Below are 22,466 nucleotides of genomic sequence, written 5' to 3' on the forward strand. Positions count from 1 at the left end.
CGGCACAGCTGCGGAGGGTGCATTGATCCGCTCCGCTCTCGCCCTCAGACGAGCGCTTCTCACCGCGCCCGGGGCTCATCGGAGCGCGGCGCGCCCCCGCCTCAGGGCAGCGGGGAGCGAAGGCGCCGCAGGGCGGGGTGCGGGAACGGAGGGAGCTCCCTCGGCCCCTCCCTGCTGCCGAGCGGCGGCGGCCCCGCTTCCCCCACGGCACTGCGCGGGGGACCCGGTCCCGCCCCGGGGGCGGTCGGGGGCGGCCGGCCCGTCCCCTTTAAGCGGCGCGGCGGAGGGTCCCGCCCGCTCATTTCCGAGCACGCAGGAAGTGCAGGCGGGCTCCGCGCCGGCCCGCGCGGTGAGTACGGCGGCACTGCGCCCCTCCGCCCTCCCGCCACCCCGCTCCTCCCCGGCCCCGCGTCCCTCACCTGCCCGCCGCCCCTCGCCGCTGCCGGCAGAAGGTGCCGCGCAGCGCCCCGGAGCCCTCCCGGCCGCGGGCAGCGGCACCGCGGCGGGCCCGGCCCCGTGTCCCGGCCCGGAGCGGGCTGCGGCCGGCCCGCACCAAGCGCCCCGAGCGGCCGCGGGTCTGCACCACCGGGGCTGCCGGGGGCTGACCGACCGCCCTGGCGCGGCGGCCTGGCACTCCGGGCCACTCGGTTGTACCGTAGCGCTGTCTCAACAATAAAACGAATGTGTCCCTCACGGCTGCGTTTCCATTGTGTTCGCTGGCCGTAGGCGTGCTGCGAGCGCGTTTGTGCAGCCGCAGGCAGCGGGATGCAGCGGGCGGCCCCCCGGCGCAGCGCGGCGCTGGAGCCGGCACGGCACGGGGGCAGCGCCCGGCCGGGCTGTGCCGGGCTGTGCCGGGCTGCGGGGCGGCCTTCGGGCTCGCTGCGGCCGCGAGAAACCCCCCGTTCCTTCCATCAAACCCCCAGAACAGGGGAAATGATGGTGAGGGTGCTTAATTATCCTCAGTGGAATGTTGAGCCTTGTTTAAACTGCGGTTCACATCTCGGTTTTGTCAGACGCGTTCTTGCTCGGTAAATTCTGTGCTCTCGCAAACTGTGAGAGTTTGGTGTTGAGCATAAAAATAGATTGTGTGATTGTCAATTAATTCAGAAATGCTAAAGCAGAAACGGAGGATGTTGAAATTTGCAAGACCTTTTTTGAACCTGAGTATGTAGAAATTTAAATTTGGTAGTTCGTGTTTTCAGTGAAGTGTAATCAGTGTTTACTTTATTCTGTGGTTTTGTTGTTGGTTTGTGCTTTTTTCTCTTCAAGTCCCTCTGTCAGGTGGAAATTGAGACACTGATCTCTTCTGCTAAACTCACAGATGATGGATAAGGACTAGCTTTATTGTCTTTTCTCCGGTAACTCAACTGCAGAAAAGAGAGGTTGTTTCAACACTGAGTCAATATCTCTCAGTTTAAGGTCATACAGTAAAAATACCTTTTTTCCCCCCTTCTTCTTGGAGGCCGTAATGCTAGGCCTCGTAGGACAGTTTCTTCTTTTCCAGCATGCACTAGCTGCAAGTTCCTACCTTGCTTTAGTGTGTTTGAGGGAAACTTCTGGCTTCCCTTTGTTTATTGGCTAGATAGAGGGTCTCCAAGGAGCACCAAAGACAGCAGTTTGGGAATATTCCCAGTAGCTGTCAGTGGAGGTAGATGTGTTTTGCAGAGGGGTGTTAGCTACGAGGCTCAATTACACTGGGAGTCTCTACCAGTGAGTCCTTATCAGAAATATCAGGAGACTGCACTGAGCATTGCTACAGCACCACTGTCCTAAACCATCAGCAGCTGAACATGGGAGGAGGAGCAGTGGCTATTGAAGTACATGACTGTACTGCCCAAACAGACGTTCTTTAGCTTGTCTGTTGCTGGAGAAAACATGTGAGGACTTCAGTATGATTAAGATTAGTTGATCTTGAGTAGTTCTTTTCCTTCTTGATCCCATGACTTTGTTTTAGCATTTTTCTCAGGCTTAAGGAAGGAAGGAATAAAGGAGAAAAAGAAACCCCCCAAAGCTGTTGGTACAGATGCTGCATTGTGGTAGAAGTTGCACCAAATTACTCTTGAATGTAAATTCTTTGCTTTTATGATCCAAGCCCAGGATATGGGTCTTCCCAAGTCAGTGAGAAACATCATCTGAGGGCATGGTTAAATAATAAGTAGCTGTGGTCTCTTACCAAGAAAACCCACAAGCATATTTGGCACAAAAATTTCAACCCCTGCATCACAGTCTGCTACTTTATGCTTGCCAGAAATGTTCTGTGGACCTCTTTATAAAAAGAATGCATCAGAATCACCTGAACTTTTAAAAGAGATAAAACTAAACTCCCAGGAGGGCGGGTATGAGAAATATGAGGTCAGTTTTTTTCACTGCAGAAAACAAATTGCACAATATTTTTCTTGTCTCTGAAGCAGCCTGTCATTATGAAGCAAGCTTCATGACTTGCAGTATTTTCTCCTTAAATAATGCGGAAACAAGATCACAGAGGTGGGATCAAAGTCAGGCTTTGGATAAGTGCTGGAGCTGATAATGTCCTTGGCTTTTTGTTGGCTCATCTGCCCTCTAAAGGATCAGCCCTTCAGAATAAAAGCATGGAAAAAGGCCATAATAATTTTGCTTCTGGAGAAATAACATAGAAAACAGGCAGGGGTTTCAAGAGTACAAGACTTTCTTTAAAAAGAAAAAATCATTCTCAAAGGGCACATTGGGAAGAAAATATTTTCAGGAGCATATTGTTTTTAGAAGAAAAAGACCAAGCCACAAATAACTGCTTTACCTATGTATCTAATTATACTCTTTTAAGCTTAATGCTAGAAGTGGGGAAGTGAGACCAGAACTCACAAGGTGTTGATAAAAGAAATATAATGCTTTATGAAGGGAATGGGAATATAGTTTTATTTCTGAGTTGGAACCACAGCTTATAAGAAGAAATTTGTGGAAGGGCACTTCTTACTGTCTGCCAGAACAGCTTCATTCTGAATGATAATTAGAAAAGACCAGCACATCCATTAATACTATAGTTCATTAAAAAAAAAACTGGAAGTGTGCAATTACTTTAATATCTTTAATTTCTTTTTTATTAAGCTCTTATAATTTTTTTTTGAGGGCAGGAAAAATTCTGCAAGTTACAGCCCTCCAGTCATGAGTGCCTTTTGGTGCAAAAGTAGTTGAATAGGGCACTGTTTTAGACCCTGGTTTAGAGGCCCATTTTGGGTGCAGCTAGCTTCTTCTTTTTTCCAGGCCTTTAAAAAACATTTGTTAGGCTGCAAGTATTTTGTGTGTACTTAAAAATGTAGACTGATAAGTTATTCAGCTTAGTATTTCTTGGGTATCTAATACTTTATGGTGTGTGTAGTCTAAATTGGTGATTCTGATGGTCACTGATAGCTGAGAAAATCTTTTAAAAAGAGTAACAAGGTAATCATTGTAAGCTGTGTGTGGTCACTAAAGATGGGAGATTCAAGGAAAAAGGAAGATGGCTTTTTATGCCTAGTCCTTGAAGGTGCTGCATATGCAAACCTGGCAGAGTAAAATACTTGTGAGAAGCTTGCACTCTGTCTGCTGGCTCTGGGCTGTCGTGCTGCAGCTCTGGGTTATGGTAAGGCTGGCAGGAGCCACTTGCTCCACAATCATTTCTGAATGGGATTTCATGGAATAATATCTTGAAACAATCTCTGCTTTACCTTACTTGTTTTAAAGGCTCTTTTCATTCACATACCAAATCCTCTAAAATCAAGTTGATAAAACTGGCAAGTTACTTCAAGCTGCGAGTGCAAATGTGAGCTCTAGAAAGAGAATCAGAAGAGTTGGTGTTTCAGAGTGAAGTTCAGAGAATCTAAATCAGATGACATGAGGAAACTATCCTGTGAGGAAATCATGTATGTACTTTTTAAGTCTATTTCCTGACAGTCATCTCCAGCTGTAGTACAAAGTGACTGTAGTGATTGGCCTGTTTACTGATTTGAAGCTGCCTGCAGTGTAGGTGCTTTCCAGCACAGTGCTCTTGGGTCTGATTGCTTCCTGTAGCCCTTCCTGTGTTCCTGGGAAGGTTTTGGTCTGGAGCCCATCTCCCTGCCCTGCCTGCAGTGGAGGGTGCCCATGTCTCCTTGGGGAGGTGCATTTGAGGAGGGTGGTGGCAGCAGGGGCAGAGCTGCCTGTTTTACTTCAGCCTTTTCCCCCCTTTAATTCTTTCACTGGTGCAATGAGTGGGTGGTGAAGGGCAGGTCTGTCTGGCTTTTGTTCTTACCTTTACTCCTCCCTGTACCCACTGGTGGTGTTTCACTGGTGAAGCAGCTCCTGGCAGTGGATCCTTCTCTTTTGGTACTGGGCTCTCTGGTAGGGGTGTCACTAAGGGCAGCTGTCCAGAAAGCACAGATCAGCACCCAACAGCCACCATGTGCATCCTGCTGTCAAAAGTGAGGCTTCCCATCAGCTCCTCTACCACAGCCAGAAGTGGCCTAAGATGTCTGTCAAGCATCAATGCATTGCTGCAATAGATGGAGGGGTAAGAGTGTTTACCTGTGGCAGCCTGAGTACAAGTACACACTTGGCAACTGAAGAAGAAGTGCAGAATGGAAGTGCTGTAGCTGTCTCAGGGATGGCTGGGCTGGTGCTGGGGGAGGGTTTGGTGGGCAGGCACTTTTGGCACTGTTCTCCCAAAAGCTAGGGAAAGTAATTTTACTCTTCTCTGGCATTCTGAGCGAATTTCTGTTCAAGGAAATCCATGTGCTAGTTGTAGAGCAGAAGTAAAATTCTCTCATGGATAACAAATCCTCTGGAGATGGGTCCTACCCACATACTATAAATGGCTGTGACTGGCAGCAGTCGTCTCCTTTTGCTGAATGTAGCTCCAGGCAGGTTCTCAGGTGTTCAGAGTAAAAATAATACAATGCAGAACAGGTAGGAGTTACAAGTAGCTTAGAAATACAGTACTTGCAGTTATTGTATTTCCAAGTAAAATTACTGAGCAGATGAGGTTCTTTTATGTAGACACTTCTTGTATTTAACTCTATAAATGAACATCAACCACAAAATGAGGTTAGTATGTCTGCACTGTTAATTGTGCTTTTTGTCAGGACAATATATGAATGCTTTCATCGAAGACCAAAATTACAGGACACCTGAGTTGTCCAAAAAGTTGTGGATGAACCTACAGCAGTTTTGTATTGACTAGCCCCAGGTAATTGTGTCAAGAAAAGGGCCCTAATAGTTTTTCCGATACCAGTTGCCAGAGACACGGAAGGACAGTTTCTGGCTTTCAGGTGTGTAATTGCAGGAAGACATGAAAATTTAAAGCTGATGACTGAGGTGCTGCTGTACAGAGGTTCTGAGCTAATCCTGTGTGTAGCTGTTGTGTTTGTAGTGTGTTGTGTGTGGTAGTCAGTTGCAGCCAGATCGGTAACCAGGCAGATTTTCTGCTCCCCCCGTGCTGGTGTGCGGTGTTTGCATCCTCTCCGTAGAAACTGCAGAAATAATACTTAGAGAGTTCTGGGTGGAGTTTGTGCTGCTGCTGCTGCAGGGGCAGGTGCTGAGCAGCCAGGCACAGGAAGCAATTGGAGCTTGTTGGGAGCACAGCTGAATTAAAGCAAAGGAAATGATGTAAATGAACTTGTGTTTTGAAGCACACTTTGAAAACACCAAGTGCTACTCTTGAGCACTGTTCAGAGTGAACCCACAGTTCTGAGGCTAATGCATAAGTTTCTGTGAAATAAAATATGTCCTGCAAGATGTTTTGGGTGACAGCTTTCAGATGACTTGTGGTAGCACTTCTGCTGTCTCTTAAAGGCTTCCCCAAGCAGTGGTGTCAGAGAGCATGGCACTTGACAGCACTGTTGATGATGCTCACTGCCCCAGGGGCAGCAGATGCCTTGCATGTCTAGTGCTCTGGCAGAGTGAAAATTGAGACTGCTGAGGGATGGTAGTATAGTCCATCTTTCATGTGCTCTGTGAGTTCCTGATACACATCTTCTGTCTGTACAAGACTTCTGTCTTCTGAAGAGGAGACATACAATTTGTGAGCTAGGAGGATGAGTACTGGTTGCAATCAGTGCTGGCTGGACAGAGGCTGGCAGGTTTCTTCCCAGCACTGTTAAATCATTGCTCCAGTAAGATGCCTCTGCAGGGCAAACTTTGCCCCAGTGCCCCCAGTGTTTGGCAAACTGGGATGTTAACATCCAAAATACTGTATTAGATTCTGCTATGGCTATGAAGTGCTGCTATGCATGTTTCTCCATGTTGGATTTTTTAAATTATGGTTTGGGCAGAATCCAGTGTTTTTGAATTCTTTTGCATTTACCTCTTCGGAATTCCTCCTTAGTTTAAGGTCCTGGGCAGATGGACAGGTGGAAATGATAGGAGTTTAAATCAATTGTGTGAGGGGACAAGAAGGGAGGGAAAAAACCAACTCTAGACCAGTGTTCAAAGAGTGTAATAGAAGTTGTTGCCAGTAGAACCATGTGTTAAATACAGCACTTGTGACAAGTGACTGTGGTAACAACCTCTATGTCCCTGCTGTGAAGCAAAACAAGCAAAAAAAGTTAGAAAAAAATACATGTAGTGAGATATGAACACAGCAAAAGCAGAGTGCGAGGAGCCTGCAAAAACTTAGCAGACGTTTGCAAAAACTCTTGGCTTCTCTCCCCTTCAAACCATGAGGATCTTTTCCTGAAGAGAAGGGGAGGAAAGGCAGTTCAAGTGGTCCAAAGACTGACTTCAGGGACTTGAAAAACAGAGCAAGAGAGGTGAAGCAGCATAATGCCAAGGGTTCAGTGTTTGAGGTTTCTAGTTGTTCATACTGGCAACTCTTTCAATACCAGGAAAATACCAAGATAGATGGTTCTGACAAGCTGCTGCCTTTTCTGCTTCCGGTGAAGCTTGGTATTGCTAGTCCTTTAAGAGTGAGTTAATGCTTAGGTATAATGTCATACTGAAAAATTACAGATGACATTAGCTGTGCTTCTGGAATGCACCAGATGTTTCTCAATGGTTTGGCATCCAGCTTTCATGACTGGTGACATATTCGTGGCTGATTTGTTGTGCTGAAAGCAGAACCTGAGCTATTACACTGAATTTTAGCCTTTCTAAAAACATTTGTAGCTTGTGTTTCTCCTTCCATCTTCAATTGAGGACTGAGAAATAGCCAAGTGAGCACAGTTTTCAAAACCACATGTGAATTTAAGCTAGCTGATTCAGTTTTATTTAAGAAAAACTTGAGGGTGTTTGATTTTCAAAGCAGCATTTTCTCAGGATTTCTGGATCATGTAGTATTTTAAGCTGTTTAAAACTCTCAGGCCAGACTATCCCTTGGACAAAATGCACAGAAATGTCTTCCACTGGTCACTTCAGGAGTCTTCAAACATGCACGGAGGAGACTTATGTACAAATATTCCCTGGTCCAGGTAACCCTCAAAAAATTTGGCAATAAATCATAACTTTGCTGAGAATATTGCTGTGGTGCATAGTTGTCCAACAAAACTTTTTTCTTAAATTTAAATCAATTTCCTATAAACATTTCTGGTTTTAACATGGATGTTAATAGAAGTTTGAAAGAAAGTTGGATGCACTTGAGACTTAACTTCTTTCTGTTTGCACTTCAACTGCTATAGCTGCATCATAGTCTGGAATATTACATCCTTGAAAACAGTGTCACTCTTACCATAGAAAAAAATTCCAAGAAAAGGAAAAAGTTTAACTTCTCTACATTATTAAGTCTCTAACTTTTTTTAAATGCTGGCCAATTTGCTGTGCAACTGTTAGAAAGAACAGGGTATGGACTGTCCTTTTCCATCCCTTCATTTCATAACATAAGAAAATCTCCATGTGAGAGCCACCTGTGAGTGGCTCAAACAATCTGTTTTGCTCTACAGCATTTTTAGATTTGCTCTGCAGTACAAGGAAACTGCATGTATGACCTTTGTTCTTACCTCCCTCACCGGCTCCGTGTATGAACTTGAATGACAATTACCCTTTACAAACAGCTCAAGAGTTGACATAGGTTGGCATTTATATTTTCACTATGCTTAGGTTACAGTAGCTATGTTATCTTGATCTCCATGTATAGCTAAGTAGATGACAGAGATGGGAGGAAACAGAAGACAGCTTGATTCTGGGAATGCAGTTAGATGTGCAGCTCAGGTGAAAACCATGTTATTCTCATCTCTTTGGTTTTGCCAGCTACCATTCCACAGTGGAAGTCTGCAGCCATTCTCAGTGACTGGTTTGAGTAAATAGAACATAGCATCAGTGAAAACGTAGGTGTGCTGTGCAAATGCTGTGCACGTGAGCTGGGATCACCTTTTACTGCCCTGTTGCATTTGAGGGAGCAGGCTCATCTTGTGTGGGGGAAAGATTTACTGGGCCCTTTGAAGTTGTTTAGACACTTAGGGTGCACAAAGAATGTTTCACCTTTCCTCATTCACTTTGATTCAGGGTGGTGCTGTGTCTCTAAGTGTAACTGTTTTTCTGTCCTTCTGAAGCAGGCTGTTTTCTGTGCAAAAAAGCCCTACCTACAGCATTACCTTTTTGAAGACTGCTGGGAATCTTAAGTTTAATTTGTGCCTCTTGCTGCAGCTGTTGCTTTGTCCTACAGAAAGAAGTATAAACATCTCCCAGCATGTGGTCTAACAGAGACTACTGTGCATCCTTGAAGATAAGCTGCAGTTGCTGTAAGTGGGATTTAGTTTTGCTTAAGCTGTCCTCCACAGACTTCTTCCCTTGATTGGGTGTGCAGTGTTAAAGAGGCTGTTGGGAGGCTCTGCCACCTTGCAGTGGACAGGCTGCTGGGTATGGCTGCTCAGGTGTTGTGCCCAGGAACCCAAATGCTGCTGTGTTATAATTTATGCAGCTCCTTATGGGGGACAGTGTCTTTAATAAGGGTTTAACAAAGCCTGTTGTAAAAGCAGGCTGGGTTCTTGCCCAATGCTCATGTGAAAAACAGCATTACTTTTGAGATGTTGGGAATACCAGGAGAAAGATCTTCCCTGATAACTGTGCTGAGGTAGCTCTTGTGCTTCTGTTCTTATTTCTAGGTTGAGCTCTGGCAACCAGCAAAATAGGTGCAGTAAGTGTAGTCATATACAACTGCTGTTCCTTTAATTCTCTGACAATAAGGGGAAGAAGACATGCTTCACCAAACTTGGAGTTTGTGGTTTTCTTGCCAAATTTAAAAAGAGGAATAGCACCAACAGCAGTGCAGAAACCCACAAGCTGAATAATACAAACGATAGGAAAAGTTGTGTCATACAGAAAAGCTACTGTCTTGTGAAAGCTGAAGGTAGAAGAGCTTTTTGTGACAGCTGTTCAATAATAATTTTAACACAAGCAAGCAAATGACACTCCTTCAGCTGGTCCTATCTAGGACATTTTACCTAGTTTTTCTTGCCAAACAGATGTGTCTCTTCATAAAAACAGTAAAGTGACTGAGAGCTGACTTTTGTTTCCTGAAATTGAATAATACTGACCAGTGTGGTTAAGGTGTAGCTGGTTGGGTTTCAATTTTAATTCAAAATTTTCCAGACAACTGGACTTGCTTTGGATTCACTGAAGCAAAGCAGGGCTTCTATTCATAAGATCATTACTTACTTTGGATTAGTTATAAAGTAAATAATGTGAATAATACTGTTCTTTCATTTGTCCACTTAACTACGTAATGGGTTTAGTTTTGTTTAGGAACAAGAAATGCCAGGACAAGAGATAACATGCTTGCTTGTCTCATTTATAGGAGATAAAACTGCTTCAGCAAAAGGTTGCTCTTTTTCCTTGTTATTTCACGGTAGATCATGAAAGAATTGTATTTAAACCACTACAGTACAGTTAATATTTCCTTCAAGCATGACAGTGTGACTGCTTTTTCCAGGCATTGTCCTGGCAAAAATGCCACCATTTCTAGGTTGTTGGATATCACCTCCTGCTTGCTTTTTCTGAGAACGGAGGCAATAAACCCCACAGTATTTTCTATTCTGTCATCTTGGCAAGCTGATTTATTTTTTGGCTCTGTGCATGGGGCAGGGAAGGGGTGTGTGGTGCATGAGCAGGATGGGTCCTTCCTGCAGCCCCAAGGCTGTGTTGCTGTTGTAAAAACACATTCCTGGGAACTTGAAACTGAGGCAGAAATTGCAAGAGAGAGTTTGGGCAAGCTGTAAAGAGCGTGACCTGCTGGATTGTTCTTGATTGCTGTGATGGTTGAGCAGCGCTATTAAAATGAAACCCTACTCTTTTCTGTGTTTCTGTGTTTACAAGTTAGTACAAAGTCTGTTGCTTCAGTTGCATATCCTGAAAAGATGTAATTAATAAGCAGGATCTGGTCCTTGGAAAAGGCAGGTTTTTTATTGATTTTATCTCTCCCTGGTGTTGAGAGTGATTTGATATATCACATGAAACAAGGGAGATAAGAAACCTGATATATCTTCCCTGTATACTGCAGCCTCTAATGTTGCAGAGGAAATTTGTGGAGGTTTGGTCTTGATTGTATTTTGGAGCACAGCGTTTCTGCTGGCAAAACAAGGATGCTGCTTTTTGTAGGAGAAACTCTTTGCATGGAGAATATTATTTTTTGAGTAATAAATCCTGTGATTCTTGCACTCTTCACTGAAGTAACTTTTTCCTATGGTTCCCATGCCTGAACTGCTTATTCCTGGTATACTGTGAGTTCTAGAATAGTCCTCTTGCCAAAGGCATGATTTTTTTTCCCTTCCTATTTAGAAATTAAAGAAATATCTGACATTACCTATTGCAGAGCACTTTATGAACGGCCTGTGATGAATTTTAATGTGGACAGTTCACGACTGTTCATTTTTTTCCCATGTCTTTTATTAAAATGAAGCGAGATGCTCAGTGATCAGTGCACAGTCATCATTGTTCCCCTGCTTCCCCTATGGGACTCTGGCTTTGGCAAAGGAAACTGATGAAAATCAAGAGGTAGCTTGAAAAATTCCTTTTGGTGTCAACCAGGTAAGCAACAAAACTGAAGCAAAGCTGAAGTTCAGTGCTGATCAACTAAAGGGGGGTGTTGGGATGAATTGGAATAGTATGTCATATTCTCAACTTTCAAGAAGTTGAAAATAAGCTGCTGTTTGTGCTTGTTGTATGTGCTTACCTTGGGCAGTGGTTGCAATGTGTACAAGCAAAACTTTCTGGTTTTTCAGAATTCAGTGTGAAACTGGTAAGGTCTAAAATACTTTGTGATTATTTTCACTTTCCTATTGGTTTTATTGAATGCAGGTTGTCTTTCCATAATTTGGTAGTGCTTTTTAACTTCTCTCCCATCCAGCAGTGCCTGTGTGTGTATGCTTGGGAGGCAGAGCCATAGCTGGAAGCATATCCAGTGCCAGAACTCTAATAAAAAGATGGGGTTTTTTGGTCAGTGAAGAGGGTGAGATTCTTGACTAGTTTTCCATGGAAAGCAAGAACTTCAGCAGTTAATTCTTGTGAATTTTTTCCCCTCTTCCTTTCTTCCTAATAGCTGACAAGTCTTACTTAAGTACTAACTCAACTAGAACTGTGTAATAAAACCCTGGACAAATTCTTTCTCTTTCTGAGGATATACCTCAGCAGACTGTCTAAGCAGAGATGAAGTGATGTGTGCTTAAGGTATGGTTTGAGCCTTTTCACTCTGGGGTTTCTGCAACAGCTGATGCCCAACTTGCTTTGTGTTTGGTTTCAGCCAGTGAGAAGATAAAGGTGTGCCCAGTGTTCCTCTAACATTCCAAGCTATCCTGTTCTCAGTGGCAGTGTTCTTCAGAATAAGAAGGGAATGTGCAAGGGATGACATTGGACCTTATGTTTTCATTGTGTAACTTGCCAAGAAGAGAAATATGTGTGTGGAGGAGGCTTAAGACAGTGAATATCTGTGGCATCTGGGTGAAATTATGAACAATAAAATAACTCTCAGCTGGAATTTCATGAGCAGCTAAACAGTGTCCATCTAGGGCATGCTGAATGAAAAGGACATGTCAAAAGTAAAATATGCTCACACAAGGAGAGTCCCCACAGTCTGGCATGTAGCCAGGTGCATACTGAATTAGGTCACTGCCTTAAGTGTCAATGTTTCCTCACTTCAGAAAGATGTACTCATCCTTTGCAACAAGGAACAAAAACAGAATGCTAATGTTATTCTAAAAATGTAAAGCATTTTCAATTAGCATGCAGGTCTGTTCCCTTTGCTTAGAGAATCAATGAACTTTTTTGTAAGGAACAGAAACATTTCCATTGTTGAATATACAGAAGGCCCTGGAAATGCAGAAAGTATTAACAACCAGGTGCCTCTGGAAAACCTGCAGATTTTATAAGACTTGTATGAGCCTCAGATGTCTCATTCTTTGGAGATCATAAAGACTACTGCAAATAGACTAGTTCTGAAAAACTGATAGGCAGTTAAATACCAGCATGCAGTAATACCAGGTGCAATTTAAAGTTTTGGAACTTAATCTTTAAGCTCTGAAATTCCAGTGACTTCTGTGTGATTACTAATTACCAGGTAATCTTACTGTCCTTTTTTATAAACTTCAGAATGTTCTATGTAATCCAATTAATTTCCCTGTTGTGATTTTTGGGATCCCATGTGCTTTTGCTTCTTCTGGGGTTTCACAGCCTGCTTTCTCTTGTAATCATGTTCTACAGACTAGTTACTGGAATTCCTAAAGTAGGGCTGTGCCAGACCAAATTCAGATCAAATTTGGGTTGCAGATATCCAAAACAAGGGTTTTTTTCCCCCCCTGTTCTCTGAAAAGAGAGGATAGTGAAATAGAGTGCTCATAAGCTCTCCTTTTCCAATGGGAAAAGAAGGAAGGAAGATTCTTGCTGCTTTCACTCACTCTGTGAAGTATTCAAGATGAAATGTGTCTTACTCCTTTATGGTAACTTCCCTCAGCAGAAGTAATACTGAAGGAAAGAAAAAAAAAAAAGATGTCAATTGGCTCAGTTCCCACTGCTTTAGCAAACTAACTTACCCATTCAGTTCTCCATGTGCAATTTAAAATTTTCATGTTCGACATAACTGGTTGCGCAAATATTCCTGGCCTTTAAAGGCCATGGTGAAGCTCTAGTGGGAAAAACGCCTGTTCTTCATGGTGAAAGGATGGTCAAACAGAAGTAGGCAATGCCTGTCTGTCTCTGTAAGAAGGCTGTCTTGTTAACAGGATTGTCACTGGCCCAGAGATCAAGGGTTTCAGCTCATGAAGGGATCATTAGAGCCTAGAAGGAAAAGGGGTGTAGTTCTCATTGCTTCAGGAGGGGTCATTGTACGTGTTCCCTGGGCACCCCTCAGGGCAGGGCAGGGCAGGGCAGTGCCCCCACTCAGCCCTGTGCTGTGAGCGCGTGAAGTGCTCCTGGCAAGGGCCAGGAACCTGCAGGTGTCCAGCAGTGAGTCCCCACGGCGTGTGTTGGCTTCCCCAGTCCAAGCTTACCGTAATGATGAATGTTGGGCCACAGTGGGAAAGGTGGGAAGAGCAAGAGTTCTCTCACTGCCCCTTGCTATTCTCTGAGGGGATCTTCATCTCCTGGTACGTTGTGTCCTCTTGATACCACATCAGGAGATCTGTTCTCCCTTGCTTCTAAGACATGAATGAAACCTGAAGAAACTGAGTGACTCATCAAAGTTGAGCACAGGGCAATTTGTTGATGGAGCAAGAATTGACTACAAAAGCCTACTAGAACTAATGCTCCATCTTCAGGGGTATTGATTTGTCAGTTAACAACAATTAGCATAGTTGGGGCTTGAGTTACTGATATTTTATTCAAGTTAGATAGTTTGATCATTTTTCAATATGCCTTTACTGATTGAAGATGGGTCAGCTTCTGCCTGGAGTAGCTTTAGTACAGTTTAGCATTTACTGAGTTTTAAAGAAACTTATGGTTCTTTAAGCTATTAATTGTGGCTTCACCTCTTGAAGTCTAACAGAACAAGAATTCAGTAAGAAATGTAAAAAACCATCATATGGTCATCTTTGTACTAAAGAAAGCTTGGGATGATATTGTATCATTTCTGTGAAGTGGTTTTATCGTGTAGAATTTTTCTTTTGTCTCCCTTGATTCATCACATCTGGACACTGGTCAGTAGTCTGAGGATACATCTGGAGTTAATCACTCTTTATAGGTATTCTACTTGCATTTATATAATATTGTGTTTATGCAGTGAGGAGTGACTAAATTCTGGCTTGTCTGGACTTGAAAGGATGTTATCTAGTATTCAGTTGATAAAACTGTTACTTATTTTGCACCCAAGTCTCCAGTAGCCTTCCATGAGTTCCAGAAGTTTCAGTTTCAGATGAGTAATTGCCTTGAATCTGCTGTATTAAGAATTTCTGCATAATCTGTGTAAATTATTTATTAACAGGGACTTTAGCACTACAAATACTAAAAACTGCTTTGAGCAGTCCTATAGACTTCAGCTGGACAGCTCCAAGGTGTGCAGCTCTTGCCAAACTTGGTGTGGCTGACATGCCTACAAACTTTGTGTGGCTGCAGCAGGCATTGCTGCTGGTGGTATGAATAAGTCACTTAGTCTTTCAGGCCTTGAAATTGGAACTCCCTTGCAAGTGAAGATGCTGCATATGACAATAGCACTGATCAGGGGTACCTGATTCACACTGGAGCAGTAGCCTGGCTGGAAGCTGAGTGGGAAGGGAGGAGTGTCACAAAGACTCAATCAGAGAGACACAGTGGCAGGTGTTTGCTGTAAACACACAGGGAGCATTGTGGCATCTTGACTGACTCTCAGGGTCAGCACAAGATGGGCTGGGTGGCAGCTGGCAGTGCCAGATAAGTCTGCCTAACCCATGTAGAAGGAGTATCGGAGTGAGCTATTTTTTCCTAGTCTCCTAAGGATAGTGAAACTAAACTGGGAGTCTCAGAACTTCCCCCAAACCATAATTGCATAACACAGTCAAAATGGATGTGGAGCTAATAGGTCCCTGGATAAATTTTAATGAGCTTCACTTATTTTATACAAGCAAATTTTAAATGAAAGTATTTTATTAATGTTGAAAGTAGACTAACATGCATTAAGCTTACTTCTTAGTCTTTTATGCTGTCATTGAAGAGGCCCATAAAGCAGGACTGTTGGTATCCCCCTCTTGCATAACTGTGGGCTGTTTCTCTGGTCTTTCCCTCTAGGCTGGTTTGGTCAGTCATTTAAGAGTGTGACCCATGAAGTGGTCACTGCCTCGTCATGCTAGCCCAGCCATGTCAGAAGATGGAAATATTAGCAGATGGATAATCTCAGGATCCCTTTCATCAATCAGGGATTGGTGTTGAATTTTAATTTCTTTTTAATTAGACTTAATCTGAAATGCGGTTTCTGTAAACTTTGATATTAAAATCTATAATACTTTATTCATGAGTGAACAGTTATACCCTGAAAGGTATTTACTTAAAGTAAAAGCAAATGAAATTGCAAGCTTCTGCTGCTTCAAAATAGTTCATGGATTTTTTTTTTTTTTTTTTTTTAGGTAGTTTAGAGGAGTAGGAAAGACATGGGATTTGTTGGTATCTTTTTTTCCTCCCACAGAGTAAAACAATGCAAAAAACCCAAGAAGGAATGGGAGAGTTAGAACAAATGTGAAATAAACTGTGATGAGACTATAAGAACCGTTACTGCTTTGGCTAACTGTGTGACAAATGCATTTTATTGGACTGTCCATATTACTATTTTCCAGACACTGTCAGAGGGAGTTGCTGATAGGTAATGCAAAAAAAAGAAATGTTTTTTCATTCTCCCTTTATCACTTCTTCTACCATCAGTCTTTTGCATGCATGTGTTAGAACTTTGTTCATGTGTTTCTCGAATGACTGTCTGCTTTGCAGTTCTAATATGCACCTTTCTTTTAATTTTAGGTTCTGTCTTCATTTTGCTGACTCAAACCACAGATTCCAAGGAAAGGAGGGGAAGTGGAATAAAATACTCAAGTGCCAGAGGAAAAGCAGGACTAGCCAATGAAAATTATTATTACTAAACTGTAGATTGCTCTCACACATAGTGGGGGGGGGGAAACTGCTGTCTGTTCAAAGCTTACAAAATTACTCATGCAGATTTCCTTCACAAAACTTCAAATAAGCTAGGCCCCTTCAACTAAGGCTGATTTAGGAAATGGAAATATGATTCCTTGCTGGTTTCTTCAATCTTCCTCCACCTTTGCAGGTTTTTTTGTTTGGGGTAGGAAATCCTGAACAAATTGTATGGCGTCAGCCAGACTTAGCATTCATGGTTATGGATGACACAGGAACTTCAGATTTACATCTCTGCAATGACACCTGATTAAGGCAAAGCTTGAAAACTGCTCATCTGCTATGTTACCAGAACTCGTAGTAGCTGTTACAGTTGAGTTTTTTCTCTTAAGATTTGAAGTCTGGGGTGATGTCCCGTGGAAAGCAAGAGCAGATAATTAATCTTTTAGGATTGGAAGCAGAAATAATATGAGAATGCCCAGAAGAGGCTTAGTAATTCAAGCCAGGACTCGTTGGCTATTGGTGGGCCTTGCTTTACTATTCAGTTTAGTCTTGCTCATGTATTTGCTGGAGTGTGCTCCACAAACAGATGGCAATGGATCTCTGCCTGGTGTTGTAGGTGAAACCATGGGTAAAGAATACTATCAAGCTCTCTTGCAGGAACAAGAAGAGCATTATCAAAACCGAGCTACCAGTCTGAAACGTCAGATTGCCCAGCTAAAGCAAGAGCTTCAGGAAATGAGTGACAAACTCAAGTCCCTGCAGGAAAAAAAGAGCCCAAAGGTCAATGGCATGAACTACCAGGGCACCAAAGAACAAACATCCAATGATCTCCTAGAGTTTCTTCATTCCCAGATTGACAAAGCTGAGGTGAGCGTGGGGGCCAAACTGCCTAGTGAGTATGGAGTCATTCCTTTTGAAAGCTTCACATCCATGAAAGTATTCCAGCTGGAGATGGGGCTCACTCGGCATCCAGAAGAGAAACCTGTTAGGAAGGATAAACGAGACGAGTTGGTGGAAGTTATCGAGGCTGGCCTAGAAGTTATCAATAATCCAGATGAAGAAGATGGACAAGATGAAGATGATGGAGTAGGAGACAGGCAGCTGTATAGTGAAAATGATTTTATAGAAGGTATGTTTACATGCTTCCCAGTTCCTGAGCAGAATGTCACAATAGGCATTTAATGGGGTTTGTACTTTTAGGTGTTTTACGTACTTGAATAGAGTCTTGAAGAGTAATTGCACAATAAGAGCCTTTATTTCTGATGATAAGGATATTACTGCTTCATTATCTTGTGTTTTTCGTGGAATAACAAATGCATTTCAGAAGGACTCACCACAAGAGGTGTACTGGGGAAGCTGTATCTGCTTAAAATACATATGCATTTGTAATTGATTGTGGCCAAAGTCAGTGTGACACAGCAGCTTATGGTACTAAATAACTGAAAGAATTTCAGTGAAACTGATGGCACTGGGAGGGAGAAATTGTTTCATCTCTCCCCTTCCAGACTAGTTAAGCAATCCAGGATGAAGCTACATGGTTTTTCTTCACTTATCTCTATGCCACTTTTAGTTAATAGTCAGGCATTTGACTTTATTTTAGAGTTGGCACAGTCATACTGCAGGGAGAGGTAGGCTATGTTCCAGGCCTGCCAGCTGAAGAACTTGGTGTCCTGAATAGACCTTTGATGGTACACAGTTATGGGGTCTGCTAAGCTGTGCAGCCTTCAATTGTTCTCTTGTTTTGTTTTCAGTTTTGTCTCAGTGCCTGTAAGTTTAATTGCAGAACACATATTATTATAAAGGCATATGTAGCAGTTAAACTTTCAACACTTAGGCCCTTAAAAGGTGCAGTAGTGACAAATCCCATAACAGGTGGCTTTCAAGGTATGGTCTCCTGCAATGGAGATAAGTATTATCAAAAACTGCTCTAGTGCCTCTTCTTCATAGTTACAGGAATAGAGTTCATGCTGCCATTAAAGACCAAAAGGTGGACCGTGTTACAAGACCATTACTATAGAAGGGATTCTGAAGTTAGCACTGATATCTGTATTATTAAGCAGACATGCTGGACAAAGGTACCATTGGCCTTGAAATAATGGGTTCTCTCAGTCTCACATGATGTAATTGGTCTGTAGTGCAAAAAGTGTCTGTTTTTAACAGCTACTGTGTTTAAAGTTTGATGCAAGTACTCTTCTTCATTCTAGAAGGTGGTACAGGCCATGGAATCCACTCAGCTGGGTCAATGCAACACAGCCTGTGTTGAGCTCTTAGTACAGTTCTCATTTAAAACACTATTATTTTTTCCAGGGGTTATCATTCTTGGGCTTTATTTCTACATCAAGCATTCAGCTGCTTTTCCATTGCTGTTTTAGATATTGCTTGTACTAAAGCAATACTAAATCCACTAAAGAAAGTGGATTTTTATTTTACCATGACTGAAATAGCTGTTGATTTTTTAGTGTACTGCCTTTAATGACAGACATTCAAGAAAGCAAGTAGTTTTAGCATCTTAGAATTACATTTCATACCTCTGCCTCTGTTCACACCCCAGTATTTGTTTTTGGAAATCAAACTAATTCCCTTTTGCTGTAAAGACAGTAACTTCAAACACAGGGTTACAGGAACTATAGGGAAAGACAAGTCTTTTATGCTGCATATGGGTGTGTTAGCAACCAGCCATAGTGTTATCTAGATCTATTAGTATCTTTCTTCAGACAGAAGTTGTGGATTGTGTGGGTATTCTGTGGGTTTTTTATGTGCAAATACTACTGGCTAATTTAGCCAGCAAAAAAAGGCATCTTCTGAATGTTAGCATATCTTTCCCCATCCCTGTTTTTCCAGAAGCAGACCCAGCCAGTGTTGGTACACACAGGTCCCTTGCCCTGCAGCCCTGTAAACAGGCTCTAGCACTCTGCCTGTGCATCCCCTTTTGATGGAAGTGCAGTTGGAAAGCTGATGCCATTCTGTTTATAAAATATTAGTCCGTTAAGCTGTCCTAAACTGGTAGGATCAAATTGCCTAGCAGGTTGGGATATCAGCTGAAGTCAGAACAGGTTCTGTAACTGTCTTAAGAGAACATCCAAATTGTTGCTGGATTAGTGTTGCTCATTTAGAGAAACAGTTTTTAAAGTTGGCTTCAGTTGAGGCATGTAATTTAAGTTCTACATCCTCTTCAGTTGGTAATTATTTTGTAATAAGTGGTTTGTGACTAAAACTAGGGTATTGTGCAATTTGAACCTGGAGGCTGAGAAACTTGGTGTGTGGATTATTTTTTTTCACTTCTGGGACAAAAGAGAAAACATGGTACTGCATTAGTTCATACATAACCATAATGTTTTATGCTCAGTATAGATAAGTTGATTTTATCTTCTAACTTGCAGGATTTTTTTCCTCAAAACTACCGCATATATATATATACAAAAACTTACCCACAAAACTGTGCTACAAGAAAATTTTATTCTGAAGCCTTCAAGCTTGTTACCTCAAAAAGCTATTTTTATATAGGTCAATATTTGGTTCTGGGAATTATGTCTGCTCTTTTCCTAGACTTGTGAAATAGTAGACTAAACTTTGAACCATGTAAATTTTTGTGATACGTACTTTCAGGTACGCTCTCCTTGGAGAATTTGGTGACTCTTTAAGTAAGTTTAGAATATCTTTTCTTATAGATGATTTGACTTAATGGTGTCTTTTAATGTCTGCTGAATATGTCTTATGTTCTTTCCCAGAATTTATGTTGCCTCTGTTGCCCAGTCAGTTAAGTGTCATTGTCTTCATTTGGAAAAACATCAAATTCTTTTTTTCTTACTGTGTTTTAGGATTTATCTATATTGGAGTAACTTGAGACAGGCTAAGACTAATAACTTGAATTTAAAATCGATCTGCTTTCTGTTTTAAAAATAAGAATTTCCTAAAAAAGCTTTTTTCTGAAAAAGTACACTTAATTAGCCCATAATACTTATGGTAGTCTGAATCTACTGATTTTTATTACTCTTAATACTAGGCAGGCCAAACAAGTTCCACATGCATGCTGATGGATGCCAACTTTCTTGTTGCCACTCTGCATTTTTGCTGTAAGTGCTCGATGTAACTGTTCATGCAGCTGCCTCACTGCGTGCTCAGCCTCTGTGGGCTCTGCACAGAGATGTTCTGTGGTGGTGCAGGGAAGCTGTGTCCACAGCAGGGAGCACTCTGGCCAACTGCCTCCTGAACTCGTGTTACTTCTTTAGTGTTGCAAAACAGAGCAGTGATCCAAATCTGCTTTGGAGTTCTGATAAGGCAGATCTGTCACAACCACACCATGGTTTAAACGTGCAAGCTTTGAGCAATAACACAAAGTAAGAAAGATTTCTAAGTGTATATTACAACTACAAAGATAACTTTCTGAAAACTTCAAATTGTTTTTCACAAAGCTCAGTTGACTTGCTCTGCTGATGAAGGGAAAACCAGCAAATTTCTCAGCTCTGTTTGCTGTACCTGTTTTCCTTTGTAGCAACCCATAATGAAATTTCCAGAATTCTAATATTAGCAGAAGAAAAATTTGACCTGAAAAAAAGTCTTGTTGTGCAGTTACTGTTTGAGAAACCCTTTGAAGTATTTTTTTTCTTAGTGTTTACATTATATCTAAGTGTATGAGAAACAAGAGTATCCTGTTCCCCCTGGATGAAGAGTATCCCTAGAGAGGATAAAAGATGCAATTTTACATATTTTCACAAATGAATGGATTTAGGATTATGAGCAATGGACCTAATTGCTGAGCTGCATGTTCTAAGATAGTCCTCCATTAAAAATAGATTTCTTTGAGACCAGTACTTGATAATTTTGAGAAATGGAGAGTAATTCAGAGGAGATAATAGTATTACCTCTGTCTGTTCCCTTTCTCCAGAAGCCTGTGACATTGAGTCTTGAATGGTGATAGAGAAGCCTTGAGGAGCCTTCATGGACACACTTCACTATCAGTGTAACTGGCTTGTTTGGGTTTACATTTATCAGTGTAATTGGCTCTTTTAATCAAGAGATTACAAGCTCTTCCATTGCACAAACATTTAAAATTAACTGTTGGAAAATAGAAGCACTAGCATGTTTTCAGAAGCTAATTGGCAATTAGCTAATTGCTAATAAAGGTCTTGTTATTGAATGTCTAGCAGTGCTGTTTGGGTCCATTTATCTTGCTTCTGTGTTTCCAATTGAAACTGGGCAAAATCAGGAAACTTTCTTTAGGTCATCATTGAAAAGGAGGACTTCCCACCCCCACCCATCCTTGGAGTGTAAAAATCCTTTATTCCCATGCTGCAAGCTTCCAAGTGCTTGCCATCCATAGAACAGTGTGGGCTGCTGGTCATGCAAACAGCCCCTGCCTGTGTGCTGCATAAGGCCAGGAACTGGCCACTGTCCTGGGAGCTTCTGTGGAGAACTCTAATACACACAAAATCCATCTGCAATCCAGAGACCAAACACTTCCTGGTAGTTGTAAAGCAAGTAATATTCAAGGCAATAGAAGAACAGCTTTTTGGCTTTGATAGTAACTGATCCCCAGGATTCCTATGTTTAATTTGTTTGGTGAGAAGCAGAACTTCTGCAAAGGGAGTAAAGCTTCATGGACCAGGAATAGCAGCTGTTAGATTATTTCTGCTGCTTTTTACCTCTTTCCTTGTGGAGTTCTCTTTTGCTTGGCAGCCAGTGTATGCTAGTTGCAAGGTGAGATAACAGGTTTTATTAAATGAGTCAGTTCCAAGTGTCAAAAACTTGAATACACTTAGAAGTAAACCAGATATGGGTTCTTTTTCTGGCTGTTCTCAAATCTGGCTTCTGTGCATGGAGACTTTAGTCCCATAAAAGTATTCAAATTAGTAGATTAGCAACAGAAACTAGCTCATAGCAAGGAGAATAACTGTAGGAGTAAATACTATTTAAAAGCAATGTGGCTCTGGTAGCATGTTGAGATTCAAAAGTTTGGAATCTTGTATTTCAACAATTGAATGTTGGCGAGGCACTATTTGAATTTGCATATTAAGGTCTTTATGAAGTTATAGCAGTGGGTTTTGCTTTAGTTTAATTTTTTTAAAATTAGTGTAGAAATTTTTAGTCTGTACTTCAGCCTTCTGTTGTAGACTAAGCTTATAGTTTGATTTAAGATAAGCTGTTGGCAGCTGGTATGCTTTTAAAAAACTTCAGTTATGTTGTAAATGGTATTTTTATCTGTAAACAGCTATTGGATAGCAGAGAAATAATAAATATAAAATATAAAATATAAAATTTGATTAATTTCCCCAGGAGTCCTGGTACAAAGTATTTGCTGCCTATTACATGAAAGTGTGATCTATGACCACTGTGGTGCATCAGCTACTCCATTAACCAAGATGCTGTTTTCAACCTACAGTGCTGGAGTGTGCAGCACAAAGAGTTGGAATGGAAAAGGGTTGAGAGGGATTTAAAATCTTGTGCTGCTTCTGGCAGTCAGCATTGTGGGCTTTCATATTTTTGAAACACCATTTTCAGTGCTTGTAATTAATAATGATTTGAAAATA

At 41.9% G+C, this 22,466-nt stretch overlaps 1 protein-coding gene across 1 annotated transcript in view; it reads left to right on the plus strand.

The window, feature by feature from the left end:
• The first annotated feature begins 268 nt into the window (after nucleotides 1–268).
• CSGALNACT2 (chondroitin sulfate N-acetylgalactosaminyltransferase 2) overlaps nucleotides 269–22,466 on the plus strand; it is a 32,723-nt gene continuing 10,525 nt past the window's right edge. Inside the window, exons 1-2 of the mRNA XM_036385852.2 lie at nucleotides 269–349; nucleotides 15,826–17,068. Coding sequence (XP_036241745.1) covers nucleotides 16,405–17,068 — 664 coding nt within the window. The 5' untranslated portion in view covers nucleotides 269–349; nucleotides 15,826–16,404. The remainder of the gene's footprint in view (nucleotides 350–15,825; nucleotides 17,069–22,466) is intronic.

This window comes from Molothrus ater, chromosome 8, assembly GCF_012460135.2.
Source record: "Molothrus ater isolate BHLD 08-10-18 breed brown headed cowbird chromosome 8, BPBGC_Mater_1.1, whole genome shotgun sequence".
Lineage (NCBI taxonomy): Eukaryota > Metazoa > Chordata > Aves > Passeriformes > Icteridae > Molothrus > Molothrus ater.